Raw genomic sequence first — 22,893 nt, forward strand, 5'->3', positions numbered from 1 at the left:
GCGTGTGAGCCCCTCAGGACCTCAGCCTGGAGGTTCTTCTCGCCTGGCCTTGTGCTGCTGTCAAGCCTGGAGTCTGAGGACCCTTGCTCTGGGGGCGGGGCCTCTGGCTCTTTACATTCCCTACAAGTGTGGGGCCCCCCATCTTCTCCTGTTGTCACTCGCCCTTACCTCCAGTCCTCCTGAAGGGATTCTCGGCGAGGGGTTTCCCGCTTTTCTGGATGGTGCAGGGCGAAAGCACAGGACTTAGGAGGAGGGTAGCCCACCTCCTGATGTGCCCGTCCAGGGCCAAGCCCCGGCGACAGGCCCTCTGAAGGGGCGCCGTCAGCACAGGGGCAACGCTACACGCAGATTTCATCACACACGAGAGTAAGGGGAGAATCCAGGCCAAACAGGACTCCCCCAGCCAAGGTGACTTTTTAAAAAAATTTTACTACAATTCAGAAAATTCGTCCTCCTAGAGTGTTCTCAGCCTGCTCCCCTTAAATTCAGCTGGAAAAGGCATGAAAATGCTTTCGTTGAAGCTTGCCGTGAGCTGAGCAGAGAAGTCTGCTTCCACTGGACCGGTGACGCGGAGCTGGGGCTCCTTCGAGGAGGAATTCACCCCGCTTCTCTTTGGACGGCACATGGTTGGGCCTCTCAGGGAAAGATACTTGCCCATTCAACTTACAAAGAAAAAAGAAACACTTCTTTGTGAGAGTTTTGCAAACGCCCATGATATTAGGCAAAAAAAGGGTCGGGACACAGAATTACATGTATTACATATTTATTATATACATATTAGAGGAGAAACTAAAAAAGAGTAAATACCAAAATATGAACAGTGGCTGTCTTTGGGCAGGAAGTAAGCCTATGGATGATTTTAAATTGTCTTCCTATTTTTCTGCAATGATTATGTATTACTGTTAAATTTTTATAGCATGTACTATGTATTTTTAAATATATAAATGTATAGCATAAAGTTATATATGCATATGTATGATTACTTAAATATTTAAATATGAATATTTAGATGAGAACCAAAGAGCAGACATGTGCTGACCCCAGGTCCCCTTCCTCCGTCTGCAGAGATGCGCAGATACCTGCTCAGCCTGGGGCACCCTGTCACCCTGTGGAGTAGAAGAATGGCTTCCTGCTCCTCCTCCGCCACCCCACCCTGCCACAGCCCAGTGCCACCAGCCACGTTTGTCCTGGGACATAAATGAAGGCAGCCGCCCGGAGCCCCTCCCAGCAGGCAGGCTGAGCCCCTGCCCCAGGGCCTCCTGCAGCCCTCTGTCCACAAGCAAGTCCCTGGCGAAGTTGGCCAGGCCACCTGGCTGCACGGCTGCGCCCAGCTCCGCGGCATGACATCAGTTGGGCGGGCTCCCCTCTCTCTGGTTCCCGCCCCTTGCCTCCCGCCCTGAAACCTGATCCAGCTGGTGGGCTGATTGCAGGAAAACTTGGCAGCTTCCCACCCCGGGGGCCTGGGCAGCGCGAGGCTGCGGCCTCATAAGGTGCAGGGAGCAGGCGGGAGAGGCAGGCTGGCTGGGACGGGAGGCCGGCAGAGGCCGGGCAGGCTGGTCCTCCGCAGGACTCACGGTGAAGGCCCGCTGAGGCCCCATGCGGTGGGAGGCTCACCATGCTGTCGCGGGCGCCCTCGCTGCTTGCCTTTCTTCTTCCCACCCTCCTGGCCCAGGGAGAAGGTAAGGGGCCGGTGGGGGAACACGTGGACCCAGCTAGCCATCAGCAAAGGAGGGTTGGGACACTTGACTCCCCCAAGGGTGAGGGAAGGGGGCCTTTGAGTGGGAGCTGCCGCCGGAAGGCCGGGGGTCTGACCACAGATGAGCACCAGAGAATTGCACGGCATGTGGCCCCGGGTTGAGTGCTGGGCAGCAGCCTGATGGGCCAGCAGCGTGCACATGGGCACGGGGGTTCCTCTCCTCTTTGCCCTGCCCCTAAACTCGTCAAATGGCAGCTGCCAGGGACCTTCGAGCTCATTTGGGTCACTCCTTCTTACTCACTGGAAATGCTGAGGTCCAGAGAGGGAGTGAGCCACTCGAGGTCACACAGCTCCGGGATGGGAGCCGACCTAGCCACGTTGCCTGGCTCTGCCCTGGCCTTGATTCCCCAAAGCTCCCATCATAGCTCCTCTCCAGGAGCACGGAACTTCTCTCTGCCATCCCCCTTGCATTCTTTGTTGCCTCCATGGATACAGGGTATTTTGGTCCCTAAAAGTTCCCTCTCCCTTTGCTGCAGACGACATTCACTGCCCCCCTTGGAAGCCTTCCTCCCCACCGAGAGCTGGGCTGAAGCTGGGCCTGGGGTGCAATCACGATGGCGCCCGGGCCCTGGCAGCTATGAGGCACCTCTGGGCCCAGTGGTCCCCCTCCCTGTGAGCTGTCACATGGAAGCTCCGAGGCCCAGGTGGGCCCAGGCTGCAAGTCAGGGCCAAGGCCTGGGGCTTCCTCGGCTGAGGCCAGGCTCTGCCCCTCCCAGCAGTGGCCCCTGGCTCCGAGGCCTATGGGGCCCATTCCCATTCTCTCCAAACTGCTCAGATGCCCACACAATAGGGTCTGGTTTCATGAAGACACAGGGATGTGAGTCTGAGTCCCGGGTCCTCTACTTTCAAGGCTCACCTTTCTGAGCCTTGGGGATCGTTCTCTGTGAAATGGGCTATTGTGACAGTCACCCAGTGGACTGTGCTAAGATTGAGATAAAGAATATGCTGATTATCAATATTATTCCAAAGGAGACACTCAATAAATAGTCACGTGTCTTCCCTCTCTGCTCTTCTCTGTCCTTCTGAGGGAGCTGAAAGTTTATCAGTGACCTGTGGCTGGGGCAGGTCGGGGAATCACAGCGCCAATTTTCTATACAGGCCGCATGCTTGGTAGACAGGACGAGAGGAGAGGCGGTCTTGTTTCGAGAAGGCCACGCCTGCTGGCACCTGGTCTGGGACAGACCCTGGCCTCACCCGCCAGTCCCCGCGTGCCCTGCAGCCTGTACCCTGCGGCTCTAGGAGTCCCCCTTTCCCACCCTATGCCTTCCACCTTCATGTTTCTCGGCACCTTCCTGGAGGTGCTCTACTGCTGCCCAGAGAGATGACCGAAGTGCACGCGACACCCCCTGGGTGGCCTGGGCGTTGTCGTCCCTCGCCCTTCCTTGCTGGCCTCCCGTCCTGGGGGCAGTCTGCTCTCCCTTGCCTCCTCCATGCCTCACTGCCAACCTCGTCAGATGGGCCCGGAGAGCAGCGCTGACAAGGAGGCCTGGCAAACGCTCCCCTGGGAGTTTGCATGGGGGTCCCCAAGAGGGGCTGTCTGGGGGCTGGTCTGCAGGAGGGAGAGGGAGTGCCCCTTTGCCCTGGTGCCCACCGCCCTTGTTGCTGCAGGCAGGGGGCCACGGAGGCAGTGAGGAGCTGTGCAGATGTGAGATCTGACCTTGGCTGAGGCAAAGCTCATGCAGACCATTGTGCTGAGAAATTGTGCGCGTGGGGCCACCTTTTCTTGCGTCCCTCTCACCTTCCAGAATCACACACCCAGGGCCACCCTTCCTTTCATTCCTTGGAGCCCCTCTCCAGGGCCCCGCAGGCCCACCTGCCCCGGGCGGGTACTGACTCTCACCTTTCTCAGCCCTCAGCCTGCCTGAGACTCACCTGTCCCATGCCACCTGCTTTCACCACCCTCTTTCACGTGAGTGTGCAGGTGACTTCATGAGACAATACCTTTGAACTTTAGCAGGAATCTCTCTAGGCAAAGTGCTCCGGGGATGGGACTTTCAGCTTGTGGGGACATCCGGGGACTGGGTGAGGGGACGGTGGGGACACTTTCCTTTGAACAGCTTCCAAAGCTCAGCGGCAGAGCTAGGGAAGACTCAGGCCTGTAGGTCCACTTCGAACTGTGCTTCCCAGCCAGGCACCACGGGGGCCTCTGGACCCACAGCACCAGGCCCGCCCTGCTGAGGCTGTCAGACTACCTCCTGGCCAACTATGACAAGGGCGTGCGACCCGTGCGGGACTGGAGGAGACCCACCACCGTGTCCATTGACGTCATTGTTTACGCCATCCTCAGCGTGGTGAGCGCTCAGCCCCAGCCTGCGTGGCTCAGGGGTCCCAGGGCGGGAGACCACGTGACACCGAGTCACCCCCCCGACCCCGGTGGGCATTCAGGTACCCCAGCACCTGGGATCCAGCGTCTCAGCTCAGACAGACTGCAGCACCCGCCAGCTGCCGGCTACCCAGACCAAAAACCTGGGGTCACCTGGGTGGCTGCCTCTCCCATATCCCTCCGGCTGCATGTGGCTCCTCACCTGTCACTGCGTGGCGGTCTCCTTATGGAAGCCAGGTGAGGGTTCACACCGTCCTGCTCATCTCTGTGCTCTGGGTGTCTCACACGGCCTCCTGGTAGATGGCGGGTATTCCTAAGTGGTTGGTGAAGCACTAATCATCCATCAATTAACTAATCCATTCCTTCCCTAGTTACTGTAGCAGGTGGGGTGCACTGCCCAGCAGAGGGGGGCGGACACTGTGCAAAGAGAAACAAGAGGCAGGGATGCAGTGCGTGCTGCCAGCTTCCTGGCCTCTGCTGTGATCTGTGTGGCTGTTCTGGAAAGAGAAACTTGGGATCAGAGGGAGAGAGGGAGAGGGATGAATTTTCCATTCTGTGTGGTTTTGTACCTCTTCACTTCATACTAGCACAAGAGACAGATGTAGGGATACAGATATATATGCATATGGAAATATAGAGAGAGAGCGGGTATGATATTGTTACATATGCCTTCTATTGTGATGTGAAGTTATGTATGCAAAATATCTGTAACATAATAGGCATATATAATGTGCATAAACAACATAATAGAAGGTAATAGAAGGTAGATATAATTTTACATGTATATATATATATTGAAGTTAAAGAAGAAATTATTGCATTTCTCTCTAGTTGTGTCCTAGTAAAACAGCAAGTCTTCCTGCCTGGCCTCTTTCCCCTGCCTCTCTTCTCCACAGTCCCTTCCCGAGCAAGCAGCTGCTCCTCCTGGGGTTGGTCTGTGCGTGGTGGGCCCCCAGCCTGCAGGGCCACCCACATTGAGCCTCCTTTCCTTTCACAGGATGAGAAGAATCAGGTACTGACCACCTACATCTGGTACCGGCAGGTGAGCAGACCAGCCTGCGCCCTTCCGTTTCCTGGGCCTGGGCCTGGGACGTACCCTTCCAGGAAGGACTTCTCCACCCCAGAGGGTCAGGCCTCTTGCTGAGGGAAGCAGGGGAGGTTCAGAGGTTTACTGAGAGGTCCAGGGGTTTGGACTCTGCAGATCTCAGGACAAGGAACAAAAGAAAGCTTGTGTATCAGTGGAGGGAAAGTTCTCCGAATGCCTCTGTTTTCTGAGGTTTCTCTCAGCATCTCAACAAGTGCTTTCCTAACGTCTGTGGATCAAATACCTCCAGTGACTGGGAGCTGAGAAGGCAGCCACCTCACTTGCAAACAGCTTTAATTGCTGGAAAGGTCTTCCTTCCATTAAGCCAAGTTGGATGAGAACCAAATGGGGCGATAACAGGATGACTCCATCCACTGAGCCCTCACAGTCTTGGCCACCTCCCCACCCTTCCAGATGCTGACGGGTACTGGTCAGGCCCTGGTGGGTGTCCGAGGCCCTGGCAGGAGTTCAGGGTTGGAGCTGGCCGGGGACATCTGGCAAACGGGGGGGCCTGCTGTCCATAGATGGACCTGCCCTGCAGCCTCTGAGGCTGGGGAAGATGTTGGGGCAGAAGGGGAACCCAAAGTGGCTGAGGAGAGGGGGTTAGGATGGGGGTAGGTCATGAGGTCAAACTGAGAGGGGCTCTGGGGACGCACGTGGCATGTGTGGGTCTGCGTTAAGTGCTCCTCATGGGCACCTTCCTCCGGCTGCAGCGTGTGGCCCCTTTCTGCCTTAGAGAGGTTCCTAGTGCACAGCACACCCTGCCTCAAGGGAAGGGGCCCTGGCAAGCACCGGTGGCCCCAAGCTCCTTTCTGGGAGCCCCAGTCTACTATGTACCAGCGGCTGTGCTAGGGACCAGAACTAGAGATGCCAACTAGACTCAGGCCCTGCCCACGGTCAGGCAGATGCAGCAAGCCACTCTGTGTGGCAAGGACAAGATGCCAGCTGTGGGAACACAGAGGAGGCATGTAAAAGCTCGGCGGGGGAGGGGAGCCCCAGAAGGTTCCTAGAGAAGGGAGCTCACAGATGCGTTGGCTGGGCCTGCAAGGCTGGGGAAGACTCCCAGCAAAGAAGGCAAGGATGGCGGTGTGGGAGAGAGAGCAGGGTGCGCAGAGATGTCCAGGGGCTATGGTGAAGGATCTGCAGGGAGGCGTGGTGAAGCCAGGGAGGCCGGAGGGAAGCCAGAGAGGTGCAGGCAGGACTGAATCAGCCTGTATGGGCCACGAGGTGAGGCTCGCTCGCCCTAAGCGCAGTGGGGCCCTACTGACGAACCTTAAGGGAGGAGGCAGCACGATGAGGCCTGCCCCGGAGACCTGTCACAGGGCAGGACGGCGGGGGGTGCGCTGCTCACAGCCTCGCAATGGCCACCTACCCTGTGGGCCCATGTCAGCACCTCCTACACGTGGGCAGACAAAGGTGCAAGCAGCTGTTTGTCCGAGCCCCTCAGTGGGCAGAGACGTGTGAATGCCATCCCAGAGAGGTTGCCCTTGTCGGTGCATGCACGTAGGCAGCGTGTGAGGACAGAGGTGGGGACCCCCTGGTGCTGCCGAGGGATCGGTGCCACCGACACCCAGATTCCGAGATGCCCACCTGTACCCGGGCACTGAGCGGGGGGGGTCAGCCTCAGTTCTGCCGACCCAGCCCGAGGCAGAGCGGGCCGCCCGTGACCGTGCCTGCTCCTCCCCCAGTACTGGACCGATGAGTTCCTCCAGTGGGACCCGGGAGACTTTGACAACATCACCAAGCTGTCCATCCCCACGGACAGCATCTGGGTCCCCGACATTCTCATCAACGAGTTGTGAGTACTGCCGTCAGACGCTGGGTGGCCGGGCCAGGGCCAGGGCGCATGGTCACTGCTGTGCCCTCGGGACATCCCCCCAAGACTCGCAGAGCGGCAGAGAAAGCTGGCTTGGGCCCCAGCTCCCCATTGTCTTTCTTTTAAAAAACTTCTCTTTCTCTATGCCTGATGTTGAAACTCTCCACTTCTTGGTCCAAGGGTCCCTTCTAGGGGAAAAGGAGCCAGTGAACGAAGTCACACCATTTAATAGCCGAGTGAGGGACAGTTGCATTTTTAAGGGGGCAGTAGTTTGCTGAGCGGAGTGAAGCGCGGGTAGAGGTCACAGCTCCCGGTCTCCAGGCAAACGAAGCCCTCTCCCCGGCCAGCGTGGACGTGGGCAAGTCTCCAAACATCCCCTACGTCTATGTCCGGCATCACGGTGAGGTCCAGAACTACAAGCCCCTCCACGTGGTGACCGCCTGCAGCCTGGACATCTACAACTTCCCCTTCGACGTTCAGAACTGCTCCCTGACCTTCACCAGCTGGCTGCACACAAGTGAGTACGTGGGCCTCGGGGCCTGGGCGCAGGGCGGCAGTCCCTGAGACACCCAAATGGAGACCACACCCTAGGGTGTGCGCTCCTTCACCCCATGTATTCCCACTTCCTCCCTGAATGCCGCTGGGCCTGTCTCCTCACGCCCCACTGGGGCCCTCACCGCCTCCCTCCACCATCGTAAGGCAGGACACAGCGCAAACTGACCCCCAGGCCCCCAGGAAGGCCAGGTCAGGGCCCGTTCCACAAGCCCCCTCCGGCACTGTCTCTCCAACACACAGCTTCTCCTCGCCACCACGCCTCCTCCCCTAAGGCCCGCCGCCCCATCTCTCACCCAGGGCTCGTAGCAGCCTTCCAGCCCATCCCCCTCATTCATTCTTGTCCTCTTTCAAAATCATGCTCCTCACAGCAAACAAGCAGTTTGTCTCATTAAGATGCAAATCTGATCATGTCACTCTCTGTTTAAAAGCCTCAATGGCTCTCCAGCTGCCTTCTTTCCAGCCCCAAAGCCCCTGTCCTTCGCCTGCACCCCACCCCCCTGCTTCCTCCCCCGAGCCACCTGGGCCCCTCCTCCGCCCTGTGCTGCCCCCACCCTCCGTCCTCCCCTTCCTGCCCCCTCCTCCCGCCTCCCCCAGTGTGGCTGACTCCTCTTCTCGCAGCACCCGTGTCGTAGCGGAACCCCTCGTCCCCAGACTGGGCACCCCCGCTGCCCATTTTACAGCGACCCGCTCTCCCACTCCTGCACTTGTGAGTACTTGTGTCTGCTCCCCTAGCAGGTAGAAACTAGGGCAGGAACATGATTTCCGGTCTGCAGTCAGACCCCAGGGCAGTGTCTGGCACAAAGGGTGCATGATGCCAGGAGCCACTAAGGTCTACAGAGGGTGACAGCACCCCACTGTGAGCAGCAGCCCCCACTTCTATTCCGATTTTAGTGCGTTGACTCTAAATGACAAAGGTAGTACATAACTTCCTTGAAGAAAAACCAGAACTACAAATAACCTTTGACTTTTGACCTCTGCCCTCAATTCCAAACTCTTTACCAAGGATCCATTCACTGATATTTAACAGCTTTTATTATAAGAATAGTACGGTCTTCTAGATCCTTCTCTATCCTTTGCATACGTACATGCGCACAAACATGTATGGAAAATACTTGGAAATTATTTTATACATTTGTATTTTATATAAATATGTCATTTTTCTCTGTTTCAATATTTAATCATAATATTTTACATTTATCATTTATCTTGAATTTTATTGAAGTTCAACTGAATCATAGTCATCTTTGATAAAGTCCAATAATGCAAATAAATTCAAATATTAACAGCAAAATTACTTTTGTATGTTCATGAGATAAATGTCAATGTGTTGCTTTTCTTTTCCACAGGATAATGGGAATTTCTTTTCTCTTTACATATCTTTAAAAAGATTGTCTATAAGGTACATACCATAAAATGCACACATCTTTGTGTACAGCTTGGTGAATTTTGACTTGCGTATACATGCATGTAACCATCGCCCAGACCAAGATATCAAACATCCTTGCTAATTTTTATCCCCTTCACTTACATAAATGTATCATTTATGCCATGCTAATGGTTCTTTTCACTGGACAAGAATATTGTCTTGGACATATTTCCAAGTTGGAACCTCTGTAGATCTTCTCGCAAAATTCCACTGCGGTAGAATAGCTCGCGATTTGGGTGCATCGTGTTAATATTAAGTGTTTTCCTAACTGATGGGCCTTTAGGTCTCTCCCAGCATTTCCCTTCAGGGAGCACGCCCACCCTTCTCATGCATCTGTCTGCCAGCCTCTAGGATCCACAGAGAAGTAAAACTAATATTCTGTAAATGGGGATTTTCCTTATTTTCCTAATTCACCTTTAAAGACAGGCGGCTCTATGAAGACAACGGTGAAGAATGTTGACTTTTTTTCATTTCCTAAATGGGTAATTCTAACAGGAAACCTAGAAAGGTATTTGGAAAGGTGTGTGTGTGTGTGTATGAAAGAGAGCTTTCTAATGAATGGCTGGTCTGGTTCTTGCATTTTGCCCATTTCGCCAAGCCCCCATTCCCCTCTCTGCAGCCTCCCCGCATGTCACCTCCTGAACAGCTGAGGCTGAAGATGCACTGCTGAGACCAGCTACGTTGTGTGGGTACAGCCCACCCGCGCCCCCATCACAGGGTGGTGTGCTTCTCGCACCAGCCTCTGGAAGCTGGCTTGATGTCTTCTCTCAGTCCAGGACATCAACATATCCCTGTGGCGCTTGCCGGAAGAGGTCAAGTCCGACAAGAGTGTCTTCATGAACCAGGGCGAGTGGGAGCTGCTGGGGGTGCTGACCCAGTTTCGGGAGTTCATGGAAAGCAGCGACTCTTACGCGGAAATGAAGTTCTACGTGAGTAGGACAGGGAGAGGGGTGGTGAAGTGGTGGGTGGGCCTCCGGGGCCGTCACACCCAGGCAGACGTAAGGAGACATCTGGGCTGGATCTCCGGAGCCCTTTCCAAGTCCGGCTCACGTGCATCCCCCGGACCTTCCGTGAAGTGGATGGGGAAGCTCACCTGCATTGTCCCTTACTTATCCTGAGCAGCCACAAGCCCGGATCCAGAGGCCGACTGTGAGGTCTGCCTTCTCCGAGCGCCCCGGGCTGAAGGCTCCACGGGCCTGGGGCTGGGCTGGGGGGTGGTCCCTGGGCACAGGCCCTGTCGGCCCCCGAGTCTCAGGAGCCCCTCTCCGGGTCCCAGGTGGTCATCCGCCGGCGGCCCCTGTTCTATGCTGTCAGCCTGCTGCTGCCCAGCATCTTCCTTATGGTCATGGACATCGTGGGCTTCTACCTGCCCCCTGACAGCGGGGAGAGAGTCTCCTTCAAGATCACGCTCCTCCTGGGCTACTCGGTCTTCCTGATCATCGTGTCTGACACGCTGCCGGCCACCGCCATCGGCACGCCCCTCATTGGTAAGGTGCGCTCCGGGCAGAGCTGAGCGTGGCGAGGAGCTGGCCCCGTCCCACCTCCTCTGTGTCCTCTCCGCCCTGCCCTGGGCTGTGCAGGTGTGTACTTTGTCGTGTGCATGGCTCTGCTGGTATTAAGCCTGGCGGAGACCATCCTCATCGTGCGGCTGGTGCACAAGCAGGAGCTGCAGCGGCCTGTGCCCGCCTGGCTGCGGCACCTGGCTCCGGACAGGCTGGTCCCGCCACTCTGCCGAAGGGGACAGTCAGCCTCCCAAAGGCCCCCAGCCACCTCCCAAGCCACCAAGACTGATGACTGCTCAGGTGAGAAAGGGAGAGAGGGAGTCCTGCAGAGGGACCCGGACACAGGGCTGTGGTGGGGTGTCTCCGGAGCACGTGACCTGCCCGAGAGCCTCGGCAGGGCCTGGGGATCGTGTGCCGTCCTGCACACAGTGCCCTCCCTGGGGGGAGGCGCACTTCAGCCAAAGGCATTAACCAGACCCTGTCTCCACCTTCACCACTTCTCATCTGCCCGGGGAGCTAGATGGGGTGGGAGTTCTGAGCCCAGGACTCAGCTTCTGGAGCCAACCCTCTGGGCTGGGAGTGGCCTCTCTCTGAGATGGTCCCAAAAGTGGGTTGAATGAATTAATGGATGTCAAATTGCTGGAGAAAGTCCATGAGTTAAGAAAACAAAGCCTGGGGGAACACATCCGAAGAGGGCATGACCCAGGAGGGGCTGTGGGGGCCTGCAATTCCTTGGGCCCCTTCATTTGCTCAAGCTGAGTAGTCGGCCCACAAGTATGTGAGTACGTCACTCTCCATACTCTCCGTGTCTGCCGTCGTCCATAATGAGGATTTCTGCAGGGCTTGGAGACCTACGGGGCAGTGCCTGGGCTGGGCCTCCCCCCCTTGCCAATGCACTGCCCTTCTTCCAGACATGGGGAACCGCTGCAGCCCTCGGGGAGGACCTCGGGACTTGGAGGGGACCCCGAGGGGCAGGGGCAGCCCTCTGCCCGCGCCCCGGGAGGCCTCGCCGGCCGCGTGCGCAGTGCTGCGGGAGCTGTCCTCCATCAGGCACCTCCTGGAGAGGCGGGAGGAGGGCCGGGAGGTGGCCAGGGACTGGCTGCGCGTGGGCTCTGCGCTGGACAGGCTGCTCTTCCGCATCTACCTGCTGGTGGTGCTGGTCTACGGCGCCACGCTGGTCGCCCTCTGGTCCATCTGGCAGTGTTCCTGAGGGGGTGCGGCCCAGCGGGGCAGGGGCATGAAGACCCTGGTGAGGATGGGGTAGGAGGACTTCAGGGCCCAGGGGAGCCCGGCGCCATTCCCAAGTCGCCTGCACGCTTGCACCGCTGTTCCCAAAGCCAGCTCTTCTCCGCAGCCCCCAGCAGGGCCTCCACTCTTCCCCAGAGCACTTGTGCTCAAGACCTTCACCTCCTGCCTGCCCCTCGTTAGCTCTGAAACATGCTGTCTCAGATCAGGCGAAACCCGCGCATCCCCTGGCGTCGCTCTGTGTACCTGTGTCCCCGGCCTCAGTGTCCCCACTGACACTCCTTTGAACAGGGCACTTTGGCGTTCCGCGCATCTCTCTCAACCTTGTTTTTAGATTGAAGGTAAACTGGCTCTCTGCCAACAGCAATGATAACTCAGCATGAGGTCCGTCTAACCCCACTGTCCCTGTCACCTCTAACCCCAGTGTCCCCGCCACCTCTAACCCCACTGTCTGTCACCTCTAACCCCACTGTCTGTCACCTCTGACCCCAGTGTCCCCACCACCTCTAACCCCACTGTCTGTCACCTCTAACCCCACTGTCTGTCACCTCTGACCCCAGTGTCCCCACCACCTCTAACCCCACTGTCTGTCACCTCTGACCCCAGTGTCCCCGCCACCTCTAACCCCACTGTCTGTCACCTCTAACCCCAGTGTCCCCGCCACCTCTAACCCGTGTCCCCGTCACCTCTAACCCCAACAGCCACTTGCCTGAACACTCATGTTCCATCAGCTGGTGGGGTGGGGATGGGGGTAATAAAATGTGATGAAGCCCTAGACTGTCTTCTTGACCATTTGCCAGCAGCCGAGTGGATGGAAGAAGAAGTGAAGCCACTGGTTGACAGGAGGCTGGGGAATCACCTGTGGTTTCAATGTTTGGTGCTTCCTGCCCCCGGAAACTGGGAGATGACCACATAATGGCTGTTATGAAAGGAAGCAAGAGGAGGTGGGATTTCAGGTGGGGGGTCAGGACCATGCACGCTGAACAATGGAGGGGCGGGGGGCACTCAGGTCTGTGACACCCTGGGAAGATGCTGGAAGCGCCCACAGGCCTGTTGTCATCCGTGGTCTCTCAGGGACCCTGGGAGCAAGGCCTCGCCCTGCAGGAGCATCTTGTATGGGGACAGGGACCCCAGTACCCACCAGTCTGGGGCTGGGAAGACAAGGTTTGAGTTCTTCCCCCTGCAGGGTAATGGAGGTGGGGGCCTCACCAGCAGCCAGCCCGGAGGCTTGTGTGGTCTCCGACCTCACACGCAGGCCCCCTCTGCCAGACATTCGGGTCTAAGACATGCGGAGGGGCGCCCAATCCATCCATCTGACAGGCATTCAGAGCAAAGGCGTGCCAGAGCCCACGGGGGCCCCTTGTGTCTGCAGCGTCTGCCTGAGGCTCTCTGCCTCTCCTTTCTTGTCCAGCCTCACCCCTTGCCCGTCTCGGGCTGCCTGGCACTCAGAGGAAGGCGGCACGGTGAAGGGCTGAACACGGCCAGGAGGGTCCAGAAGGCATATCTGGGCGAGCTGTTTCAGGCTGGTCAGTGCGGACCCCCCGAAGCTCCAGCCCCTTGGGCCCCAGCTGCAGGTCGAGTTCACAGACCGTCCCAGAGGCCGGGTGGAGCACAGAGCTCGGGCCCTTGGGCGCTTCGTGTCTGAAAGCCCGAAGCCGAGGGGAGCATGTGTCCGGTCTAGCCTCTGGGCCTCTTTGCTCCCGGGTTCCCTGCGTGCAGGACGAGTCACTAAGCAGTGTCAGGCTGGCTGCTGATCGCTAAGTGACCGGGACGTGAGGCTCCACCTGCTGTGTCCACCCCAGGCAGAGCTGCTTTTGACATCAGTTCTGGGTTTTATATTTATCTTTATTGTGTTGAGGGGTAGATATCAGGGTCTCCCAGAAAGAAGCAGGAGACTGTGGGCTGGGCATTGGCCCCAATCATAATTCAGCTCAGTTGCTGAGCACAGATTGGGCTGAAGATGGTGACTGTTCATCCCAGCTCCCTCGGGAGAGTCGTGGTGGCCCAAACTTCGGAGGTTCGTCCTGGGACAGAACCTGCGCCACCCCAGCAGGATCTGCTGGGCCAGTCATGCTGTTGGATAATTTCACATGTCAGGCCGGAGAGAAAGGTGGATGGCCCGGCACTGTCAGCGCCGCTGGTCAGTAAGTGGGTGGCTATTGACCAAGTGTCTGACCAGACAGTTAGTGAGACACTAATCAACCTATTGATTCCCCGTCTCTGCCCTTCGCCCACAGTCAGTAGGGCAACAGAGCCTGGCGCTGAGGCAGCCAGTTAACAACCTCCGGAATGAGCTGCACGTGTAACACCTTCTGCCCCACTAGCCGCAGCCAATCAGCTCACCGATCCAGCATCCAGACTGCCCTGCCCAGGCAGGGCTGGGAAACTGAGGCTCAGGCCCAGAGAGCCCCCAGCTACTAACTCTTATCTATCAGCATTGGTCGTGGTCTCCTCCCAAGAGACCTTTGCCCTGTCTGGGATCTGTGACACCCAGATTCCCCTCCCATCTGTTCTGTCTTCTGGCACGGCCTTCCTCCCATCTTCCTGCCGCCTCAGCTCTGCCCCTCATTCCGTCCTCAGCAGAGAGAGAACCAGGGGCCACCCAGTCTCTGTAAGTGCTCCCGGGCAGCTGGCCTCCCTGTCTCACCCACTCCCCTCCTGCAGCCTTCCCATTCGCCCTTAAAGACTCCCATCTCTTCCCTTCTTGCCCATTGTGGATAAAATGAGAGCTCCTGTGGCCAGGATTCTCACCTGGCCCTGGTTGACTAGCTCACTGTACACCTGTGGGCAATACATGGCTGTTGACTATAAAAAGAGCTCCGCCCAGTGCTCTGGGCACGACATAGTGGCAGGGCTGCAAGGCTGCAGGAGAGCAGAGCAGAGGCTGGAGTGGTGGCAGCGCCGAGGACGGCTGTGGGGGACGCGGCTGTGCAGATAGAAGGGCCCAGAGGCAGAGACCAGCTTGCTGCACGCAGACTTGCTCTGAGGGAACGGGATTCTAGTGACTGACCTGCCCCTTGGAAATAAAGTTGGGTATAACCCTTTCACCCCAAAAACGTTTTGCTGTCAATTTCTTTGGTCACACTGAATCCATAGCGAACTTGCCCGGGGCTGAAACCCATCGGCAAGACACCCATCCACCCTGCTTTCCAAACCTGGCATTGCTACTCAAAACCTCCCATTAAAGGTCTTGAAAGCACGCAGCCCACCCGCCAGCCCTCTGAGGGTCCCCCAAGGCCGCCTCTGCTCCTGGAGGCGGGCAACCTGGGCTCCGCAGCTGCAGGGCCCTGTGCAGGAGGGGGGGTCCCACAGCTCCTGGACCTCCAGGGAGAGTAGCAGAGCTCAGCGTTGGGGTGGGGGTGGGCTCCGGGGAGACTGCCCGGAGAGAGTGGGGAAGCAGAGCTGCCTGGGGTGAGGGGGGTGGGCTCAGCGCTCCCCGCCAAGCTCTCCTCCCTCCCCGGCAGCCCCTCCACCTCCCCGCCTCCCGCCTCCCCCAGCCTCTGAATCAATACATTTTGAATCTAATCTAATAACAGAGATTTAACGAGGGGATAATGCGTGTGGAGTGGCCAGGCTCTTTGTCTCTTTCTAGCGGCAGCTGGGTCCCATTATCGGGGGACAATGCCCCGTGCTAATCACTCCCTCTCTCCTCGGAGCGTTGGGGAGGGGGTGGGGGCAAGAGAGGGCAGCCCCTCCCCTGATTGGAGGGGAGCAGAGGGGCGGACGAGGGGGAAAGAAGTCGAGAAGGGTCTGGACAGGCCCCACACAATTGTCTCAACCTGGCACCAGCTCGTTTGGCCTTCTGCCCAGGCCCAGGCTGACCGTCCTGGCCGGTCGGGGGTGGGGCCCTGAATGCTCACAAACAGCAGATAATCACCCATCAGCTGCAGTAGGGTGGCTGGGAGTCGGGTGGGTTCTGCTGTTCGTGTGGGGTTTTTTCTTTTCTCTAACTCGGTCCTCTGTCATCGAGGCTCTCCCGTTAAGACGTGTGACTGGCCAGCCCTGGCTGTGGTGGCCAGAGAATCGAACCTGGTTCCAGGGAGCGAGAGTGCGTGAGAGAGAAGCCGCCTCCTCTCTCGCGTCTGTCGGCCCTTATAAGCGGGCCTGACCTGCCCGAGGGGCGGAGGCTGCCCTGCGGGAAGAACGTGCCCGCGACATCGTGTCCCCACGGGCGGACTGGGATCCGAAGGGAGGGAGCCGAAGGAGCCCGAAGGAGCCCTCAGCCAGGCCGGGAAGGGGCAGAGCAGCGCTGGGAGGCCGGCCCCGATTTCCCGCCAGAGCCGAGCCGAGAGGGCGCCGCAGCCAGGGCCCCGGACGCTGGGCGGCCCCCGTTCCTTTTCGCGCACACCTGCCGGGACAATCTGGGCGCCATGCGCAGTGGGCCGCCCCGAATTTGAATGTTGGCTCCGCCACGTGCTACTGTGACCATGTGCACCTCAGTCTTCTCGCCTGAAAAATGGGGCTCACATCAGTGCCTGGCTCATGGGAATGGGGCGGGGAGTGGGCGCCACACCCCAACGCGGGGCAAAAGCCCAGAGAGGTCAGAAGGCTGGAGAAGGGAGGTCCTCCCCAGCCCCACCTCCCGTGTCCCTGTCTGCAGAGACTAAACTCTTGGAAGGGACGCACCCTGGTGTGACAGCGGGGACTGCGGGGGCCTCGGAACCCGCTTGCCCGCGCCTGGGAGGGCCCCCAACGCAAGACTCAGAAACGTCTACCCTGAGGCCCCCAAGGGCAGCCACAAGCTTGTCCGCCTGAAGTCTGTCCACAAGGTGGCAGCAGAGTCCAGAAGTTCTACGGAGGGGCCTTTAGGAACCCTTTTATTGCCCCCTGCCCGCCTCCCACCCCTCTGCAGGGGCCTCCGAAGCCCCCTTGCTCCAAGACCAGCCCTTTGGTCAGCACTAAGGATCACGTCCCAGAGTGCTTGCTGCCTTGTTCTGAGCTCTGGGCAGAGGCTGGCTCACTGCCCCTTCCCCCATCACACAGCTGGGGCCGCCCTGCTCCCTGAGCAACAGCCCCTCTTGCCTGCAGGCTCAGGCCTGGAGCCGGACGTAAGCCACACACTTGGTGGCTTTTCTTTCTGCTTATGCAATGACGATATTGATGCCTGATGGTAAAGAAGCCGTTTTACCCAAATCCTTCATATGCCGTCCCATGGAGGGCTCTCCGCCTCTCTCTCCTCCCCATGCACGCCTCTGGGGCCTGACTCCCCCGCTGGCTCTCAGATGTCCCCAGTGGTCCTAGGAATAGGAAGGGAAGGGCGAGGCTCTGCCCGGGGCAGGAGCTGGGGACAGGGCAGGAGCCAGTGGTCAGACAGGGAGCGTGGGACCTGGCGATACTCACCCGGAGGGTAGGGACCCCCGAGACGGACTTGGTTCCGAATAGGGTTGATGACCTGATTTCTTTTCCTGCCCCAGGGCAGTGCCCATCACTCCACTGCCCTCACCTGCTAGCCTGTCATTCCTATCAGTTTCTGCTGCTGTAACAAATACCAACTTAAAAACACAAAGTGACTGTCTTAGAGTTCTGCAGGTCAGAAGTCCCGAGTGGACTGGCAGCGCTGTGTTCTTTCTGGAAACTGCAGTGGGGAGTCTGTTTCCCGGCCTTTTCTGGATGCTGGATGCCGCCGGTATCCCTTGGCTGGTGACCCCCTCTCCCGGCTTCAGGACTTTCTGTTTTGTCGCGCCTCCTTCTCTGACTCTTCTCACGAAGCCCTCTGGGACTCCCCAGGCCCAGCCAGATGACCCGGGGTGACCTCCCCATCTCAAGATCCTTGAATTAGTCACATCTGCGAAATTCCTTTTCTTGTAAGACGAGGCCGCAGGCTTGGGGATCCGGGAGCGCACAGCACTGTCCACCACACTGGGCAGGTCGCTTGGCTGCTCTGAGGCTGTCTGCTCGCCTCAGACGTCAGTGCAGCCTCCCTGCCTCCTGGGACTGTTGCGAGGGCCGGCAGAGCAACGCCCGCAGAGGGTTTAGCACAAAGCAACGCTGGTGAGTTTTAACAATGGATTTATTATTGCTCTTAGGTATAAATCTGGAAGCTTCCTGCCCTGGCCCCTGCATCGCAACATTGAAGTGTGGTCCGTCTTAGACCCACTTACTCCTTACTGTGTAAGAAATATACTTTCTTTTAGGCAAAGTTCATCTGGGCAAGTGCTTTGTGGCAATGAACACTGAGCTAGTTTATATATAACTTTATATATATGTATATCTAACTTAGGAGAAGGGGTATGAAAGCAGAGCCCTAGAGACAGAGTCCAGGGCCCCGCCTGGCAAGAGCATAGGATCAAGGCAGCGTGTCTTCCCCTTCCCTCCCCAACTCCCAGGCTCTGCTCATCTCCGTGGGGAGAGGCGCTTGACAGTGGTAAGGGCTTCTTGAGGCAAGAGGTGTTAAACACAGAGTGGGCTGTGGATCCGGTCCACCTTCTTTGTCTGAGAAAGTCCACAGAGGCAGGGGGATGGACGGGATGACCTCTGGAGGACCTTCCCCACTTCAGACCCAGGAAATCCTGCCTTTGCACGGAGGTGGCACCTCATCACGGCGCAGGCCTCCACTCCGCGTGTGTCCTTTTCTCTTTGCTGACACTTCCGAGGTCCTGCCCTTTCACCCAAGGACTCAATTTTTCTGGTTCTCACTAATGAAACTCATACCTATCTGCGCACCAAGGGTTCGCGCCTCCCTAGCCTGGAGGTGGCGGGCGAGCGTTGGCTACAGCCGCAGCCCCTCCAGCCGGCCTCCCTTTGCTCCCTGGGTCTCATTCATGTATTCGTTGTTGGGCAGGGAAAGTCGCGCAGCATTTACCGGGCTCCCAGCCTGTGATTCCCAAGGGCAGGGATGCTTCTGCTCACCGCTGGGCAACTGATTCTAGTCCACGCCTTGCGTTTGGTGAGCAAACCAGTGAATGAGCTGCGGCTGGGGAGAGACGTCTTCGTGCACCATCTGAAATGCCTTCTCTGATCTAGTCCTCAGCAATGTCGTCCCTGCCCGCTTGCGTGGGGAGCAGGCAGACATGTGAGAGAGGCCCAGGCAGCTGGGAGCAGCGGGGAATCTTGAGGAGGGGGTGGCCATTGAGGCCCCTGATGTCACCTCCTCGGTGAACATTCTCTGCGACCTTTAAGAGAAGGAACTTGTCCCCAGAGTGTCTACACTGAGCCCTGGCGGGTTTGGGCTCGATCTGCCCAAATCCCACGGCGGGGACCCCCAGCCTCCTACTTTACCCCTTACCGAACGTGCGCCTGGCATGGGACAGGGGCTCAATACCTGCTGAGTGAATGAAGGTGGCAGTGGTGTAGATTCTGTGTGGGTCCCTTTCTGCTAAGGTTGGCTAGATAATTTATCACCCAAACCAGAGGATTTCTGTCCTGGAAATGGAGGCACTATTAGTAACTGCACAGCGACACACTGCTGTAAAGTGGGGCTGTCCCAGGCAAGCAGGATGTATGGCCACCCCGCTTCTTTGGGGTCTCCCTGGCCCCCTTCCATGGCTGAGTCCCTTCCCTGGGTTTTCGGCCTCAGCTGGGAGTGCTTCCTGCAGATTCTAGGATCAAGAGATCTTAGGCTGGGGAAGGAGAGGCCCCAGCGCTGCCCTCGCCTCGCGGGGTCACGGTTTTCCTCCTGAGGTTCGCCTCAGAGGTCAGAAGGACTTCCTGTGGGGTCACAGGTCAAATGCCGCATGTCCTCAACACAGCTACAGGGGAGCTTTGGCCGGGTCTCTGCATCCAGGCCCCTGGAAGAAGGATGGGCTGATTGTGGAGCAGGAAGCAGCGCCCAGCAGGCCCGGCAGGCGGGGGCTGGGAGGGCCCCGGCCCCACCATGAGACGCACGTGATTCTGGAGACCCCTCCACCCCACAGAGGGGAGATGCTGCGCTCTGCTTACGCGTGGGGTGGGGAGGGGCGCGGTGGGGAGGGGGCTTGAGCCATGGCCTTGAATGTTGCCTAACCAGGCTGGATTGACAAGAAATCCCCAGGTAATCCATTACCTTAATCGTCTACTTTTCCTTAACAATCCCTTTCGTGGAGGAGGAAACCCTTATGTCCCACCTTAGGTGAAAAGAATGTGCAATTTTGTTGCAAAAGGGGAAAATGGATTTGGGTCTTTCCCTAGCTTCCTGACAGCTGGGGTGGGCCTGGGGTGGGCCTCCAATGTTTGGGGGCAGAGCAGAAATCACCCTGGGGCCAGGCCATATCTGAGCAGTAGCTCCTCTAAATGGTCTGATGATGGGGAGACAGTGGGAAACAGGGGTGAGGCCAGAGTCCCACCAGTCTACTGTGCTGATGTTGGGGTTTGGGGTCAGCCTCACCACCACCACCCCCGCCATCCCCTGCATGTCTCAGGGCCGCAGCTCTAGAGGGCTGCTGGGCAAGCTGCATGTGCCAGGCACTGTACCCTGACAGGGGCTCCATTCACACGGACCCCAATGTTAAAGCGCCCCTGGAGTTGGGCCACCCAGGAAGCCTGGGGCACCAGGCTTTACACATGCTAGTCCCTCTACCTAGAATGTTGTTCTGTCAAGTTCCTACTCAACCTGTAAGACCCAGCTGAGATCTCCCCTTGGTTATTATGCCTCCTTCTCGGGGCAGCCGCGACACTGCACGTACCTCTGTTCCACAGTTTACTACATGGAATTGCAATGATCTGTTTGAGTGTCTGTCTGCACTGTTCTCACAATCCTCAGCTTCCTCTCTGCTGCTCTCTGCGTGCAGCGCCAGCCGTGCCGACACCCTGAGTGAATGACGTGGGCTGAGCTCTGGAGCCGGAGGGACGCGGTACCACTGTGCATTCTTCCTTCGTGAAAAAGATGCTGTGGCCCAGGGAGGTGGAACAACTTGTCCGTGGTCACTCCAGGTCTTGGTGGCAGTGCATGGGAACCTGATGGACAGGCCAGGGCAGCGACAAGCCCTTCAATATGCATAGTCAGGCTTCTAGGAACGACAGTGGGGTGTTCGGAGAACCCCTGGAAACGAGAGCCCAAACCCTGCTTCTGGCAGGTCACTCCCTCCTGTCCGCGTCCCCCCACTCACTTCTCCATGATGGGGATTTTAAAGGCCATTTTGACTCTCTGTTGTAATAAGAAACTAGCAATTAACTATTACAAGGCTCTTTTACAATTGTGTGGAAGCCCCTTTTATCCACTTTGCTTTAAATGGTTCTATCTTTTATCCCTAGTTTTCAGGAATATAAAACTTAACAGCATTTGGTGCAAACCTTCATACTTTGCTTGGCACTTTATCGCTCCCTCTGCAGATACATATTCCACATAAATAAGACTTTCATCTGTATGGGGCTGGGCTTGGGCCCCTGTGGCTCTGCACAACATTGTCCGTGGGAACTGGCCTTGGACACAAGGTGATTCACATGGAGCCGCTGGCCTGGTTGGCCCCCCTCAGTCCCTTGTCCTCTGTTCAGGGTTGGATCTACAGCTCAGCCATGACGTAGATCACAGACCCCAAGGAGAGGGAGACACAATGGGGGGCTTAAAGGGGGTGCTCACCCCTCACTGCCTGGTCTGAGCACCAGGCTGCTGTGCTCACCAGCCAGAAGCGTCCTGGCTTCTCCCATCCTCGGGCAGGGAATCATCCCTAGAGTGTCTGGGCAGCAGCAAGCTTCTCCAGAGCCGCCCGAGGCGCGCTTGGAGCGGAGCAAGCCAAGTTCGTGGACTGCCGCAGCCCTGGCCTTCCGGAGGCGTCTGCCTGAGGGCCTCTCGGAGCAGAGGTTCCTAAAACAGACCCCGTGGCCGGGAGGCTGCGCAGGCGATTCCAACCCCAGGTGAATTCCCCGAGCGTGAGCTGAGCTTCTGGTATTTAATCTGGAGTGTCTGGATCAAATGCAAAAAATGGATGCCACATCCTGTGGTGGCCATGAGATGCGCCACCCCAGGCCCCCAGGCTCAGAGGCGTCGGCAGGCAAGAGCTCCAGGTACTGCCCTGAAATCCATGGCATCTGTGCCGAGCCCGCGCCTCCCGAGGGCCGCTCCTGGCTGCTGACCGGCTTTGGTGGGACGCTAGGAGGGACCCCTGCCTGGGGGACCGGAGTGGGGGGTCCCGCCCCAAGATCGCCTTGTGCACACCCCCCGCAGGCTCACAGAGCAGGCTGCCAGCCCTCCCAGCTGCCTGCTGCCTGCCGCTCTTCCCACAGAGGCGTGTCACCTTATCGAACCCGTACAGCTGCAGCCCACAGTCTCCAGGGCCACAGTGTCACATCTTTACACTGGCGGTTACAGTCACGTAACTAGTATGGGGGGTCCCAAACCAGCCCAGGCAGCTGTAGGGTAGTTGGGAATGGGGAGAGGGGAGTAGTTGTGGTATAAGGAGAGGTCAAAGGTACACTTTTGGGAGCCATACCACCCGGGTCCGATCCTGGCTCACTCATGCCCTAGCTGTACGGTCTTGGCAAGGGTGCCCACCCCTCGGCGAGGTGTTCCCCGCTGTGCAGTGGCCTTCGTCACAGTATGCAAGTCATCGCTCTTGAGATGCTAAAGCAACCAGCCTGTGAACAGGGCCCCCACACAGCGTGCCCTGGCTGAGTGACAGTGGTAAGTATTCTTGTATCGCTTCTAGGGGTGGGCTTCCTTCAGCCCCCATGTCCTCCTTCTCAGTGGGGCTCAACCGCTCTCAAGCAGAAGTGGTCCTGGCCTCCTGCTGGGGGCTCCCAGGAGGGATGGAACAGGCAAAGACGGCTGGGTGTCTGGAACACGCCCCGACCACCTGCCTTCGCCTAAGTGCAAGGAGACACCAGATCCTTGGGATTTTGGGCTGGCAGTGCCCCAGAGAGATCTCTGTGGCCGTCCCTCTGTCTTCAGGCGGCCCTTTGGCATATCCTCTGCCAGCTCCAGGCCCTGAAGAGTCAGGTGATGGCGTGTGGCTGCCGGGAAGCTTTATGGTGTTCTGTGCCAGCTCTAACTTCTATTTTGGGACCCACAAAGGTCAAAGTCAGTCCCTGCCTGCAGGAAAGGCAGTGTGTGAGCCAGGAGCAGCTGCGATCCGCACCCTCCTGGGTCCCACTAACCAGGAAGCTTGAACCTCGAGCCCATCAAGCACAGGGCCTGACATAAACCAGCTCCAAGCCCCGAGGGGCCGCTCTGTACAGGATCCCTGATGAGCCCAAAGCACAGGGAAATACAGCTGCTCACATCGCATTCTGGGGCTCACCTGCCTCCCGTCTCCCATTCCCTCCTCAACCAGTGC

The 22,893-nt window shown here is 57.9% G+C and overlaps 1 protein-coding gene across 1 annotated transcript; it reads left to right on the top strand.

Moving 5' to 3' along the window:
- The first annotated feature begins 1,400 nt into the window (after window positions 1-1,400).
- On the top strand, window positions 1,401-12,159 carry HTR3A (5-hydroxytryptamine receptor 3A). The gene is made up of 9 exons (XM_036919788.2): window positions 1,401-1,679; window positions 3,884-4,047; window positions 5,077-5,121; window positions 6,852-6,961; window positions 7,327-7,496; window positions 9,732-9,889; window positions 10,237-10,447; window positions 10,541-10,762; window positions 11,374-12,159. Exons 1-9 carry the CDS (start codon window positions 1,616-1,618, stop codon window positions 11,670-11,672), a joined length of 1,443 nt encoding a protein of 480 aa, XP_036775683.2. The 5' UTR covers window positions 1,401-1,615; the 3' UTR covers window positions 11,673-12,159.
- Window positions 12,160-22,893: the final 10,734 nt, after the last annotated feature.

Source organism: Manis pentadactyla, chromosome 13, assembly GCF_030020395.1.
Source record: "Manis pentadactyla isolate mManPen7 chromosome 13, mManPen7.hap1, whole genome shotgun sequence".
NCBI lineage: Eukaryota > Metazoa > Chordata > Mammalia > Pholidota > Manidae > Manis > Manis pentadactyla.

Bases quoted from the DNA above. Each gene is read 5' to 3' on its own strand.
- HTR3A (XM_036919788.2), top strand. From the start codon at position 1,616: ATGCTGTCGCGGGCGCCCTCGCTGCTTGCCTTTCTTCTTCCCACCCTC. The intron at 1,680-3,883 runs GTAAGGGGCCGG...TGTGCTTCCCAG, and splicing joins CCTCCTGGCCCAGGGAGAAG to CCAGGCACCACGGGGGCCTC. The intron at 10,763-11,373 runs GTGAGAAAGGGA...CCCTTCTTCCAG, and splicing joins CAAGACTGATGACTGCTCAG to ACATGGGGAACCGCTGCAGC.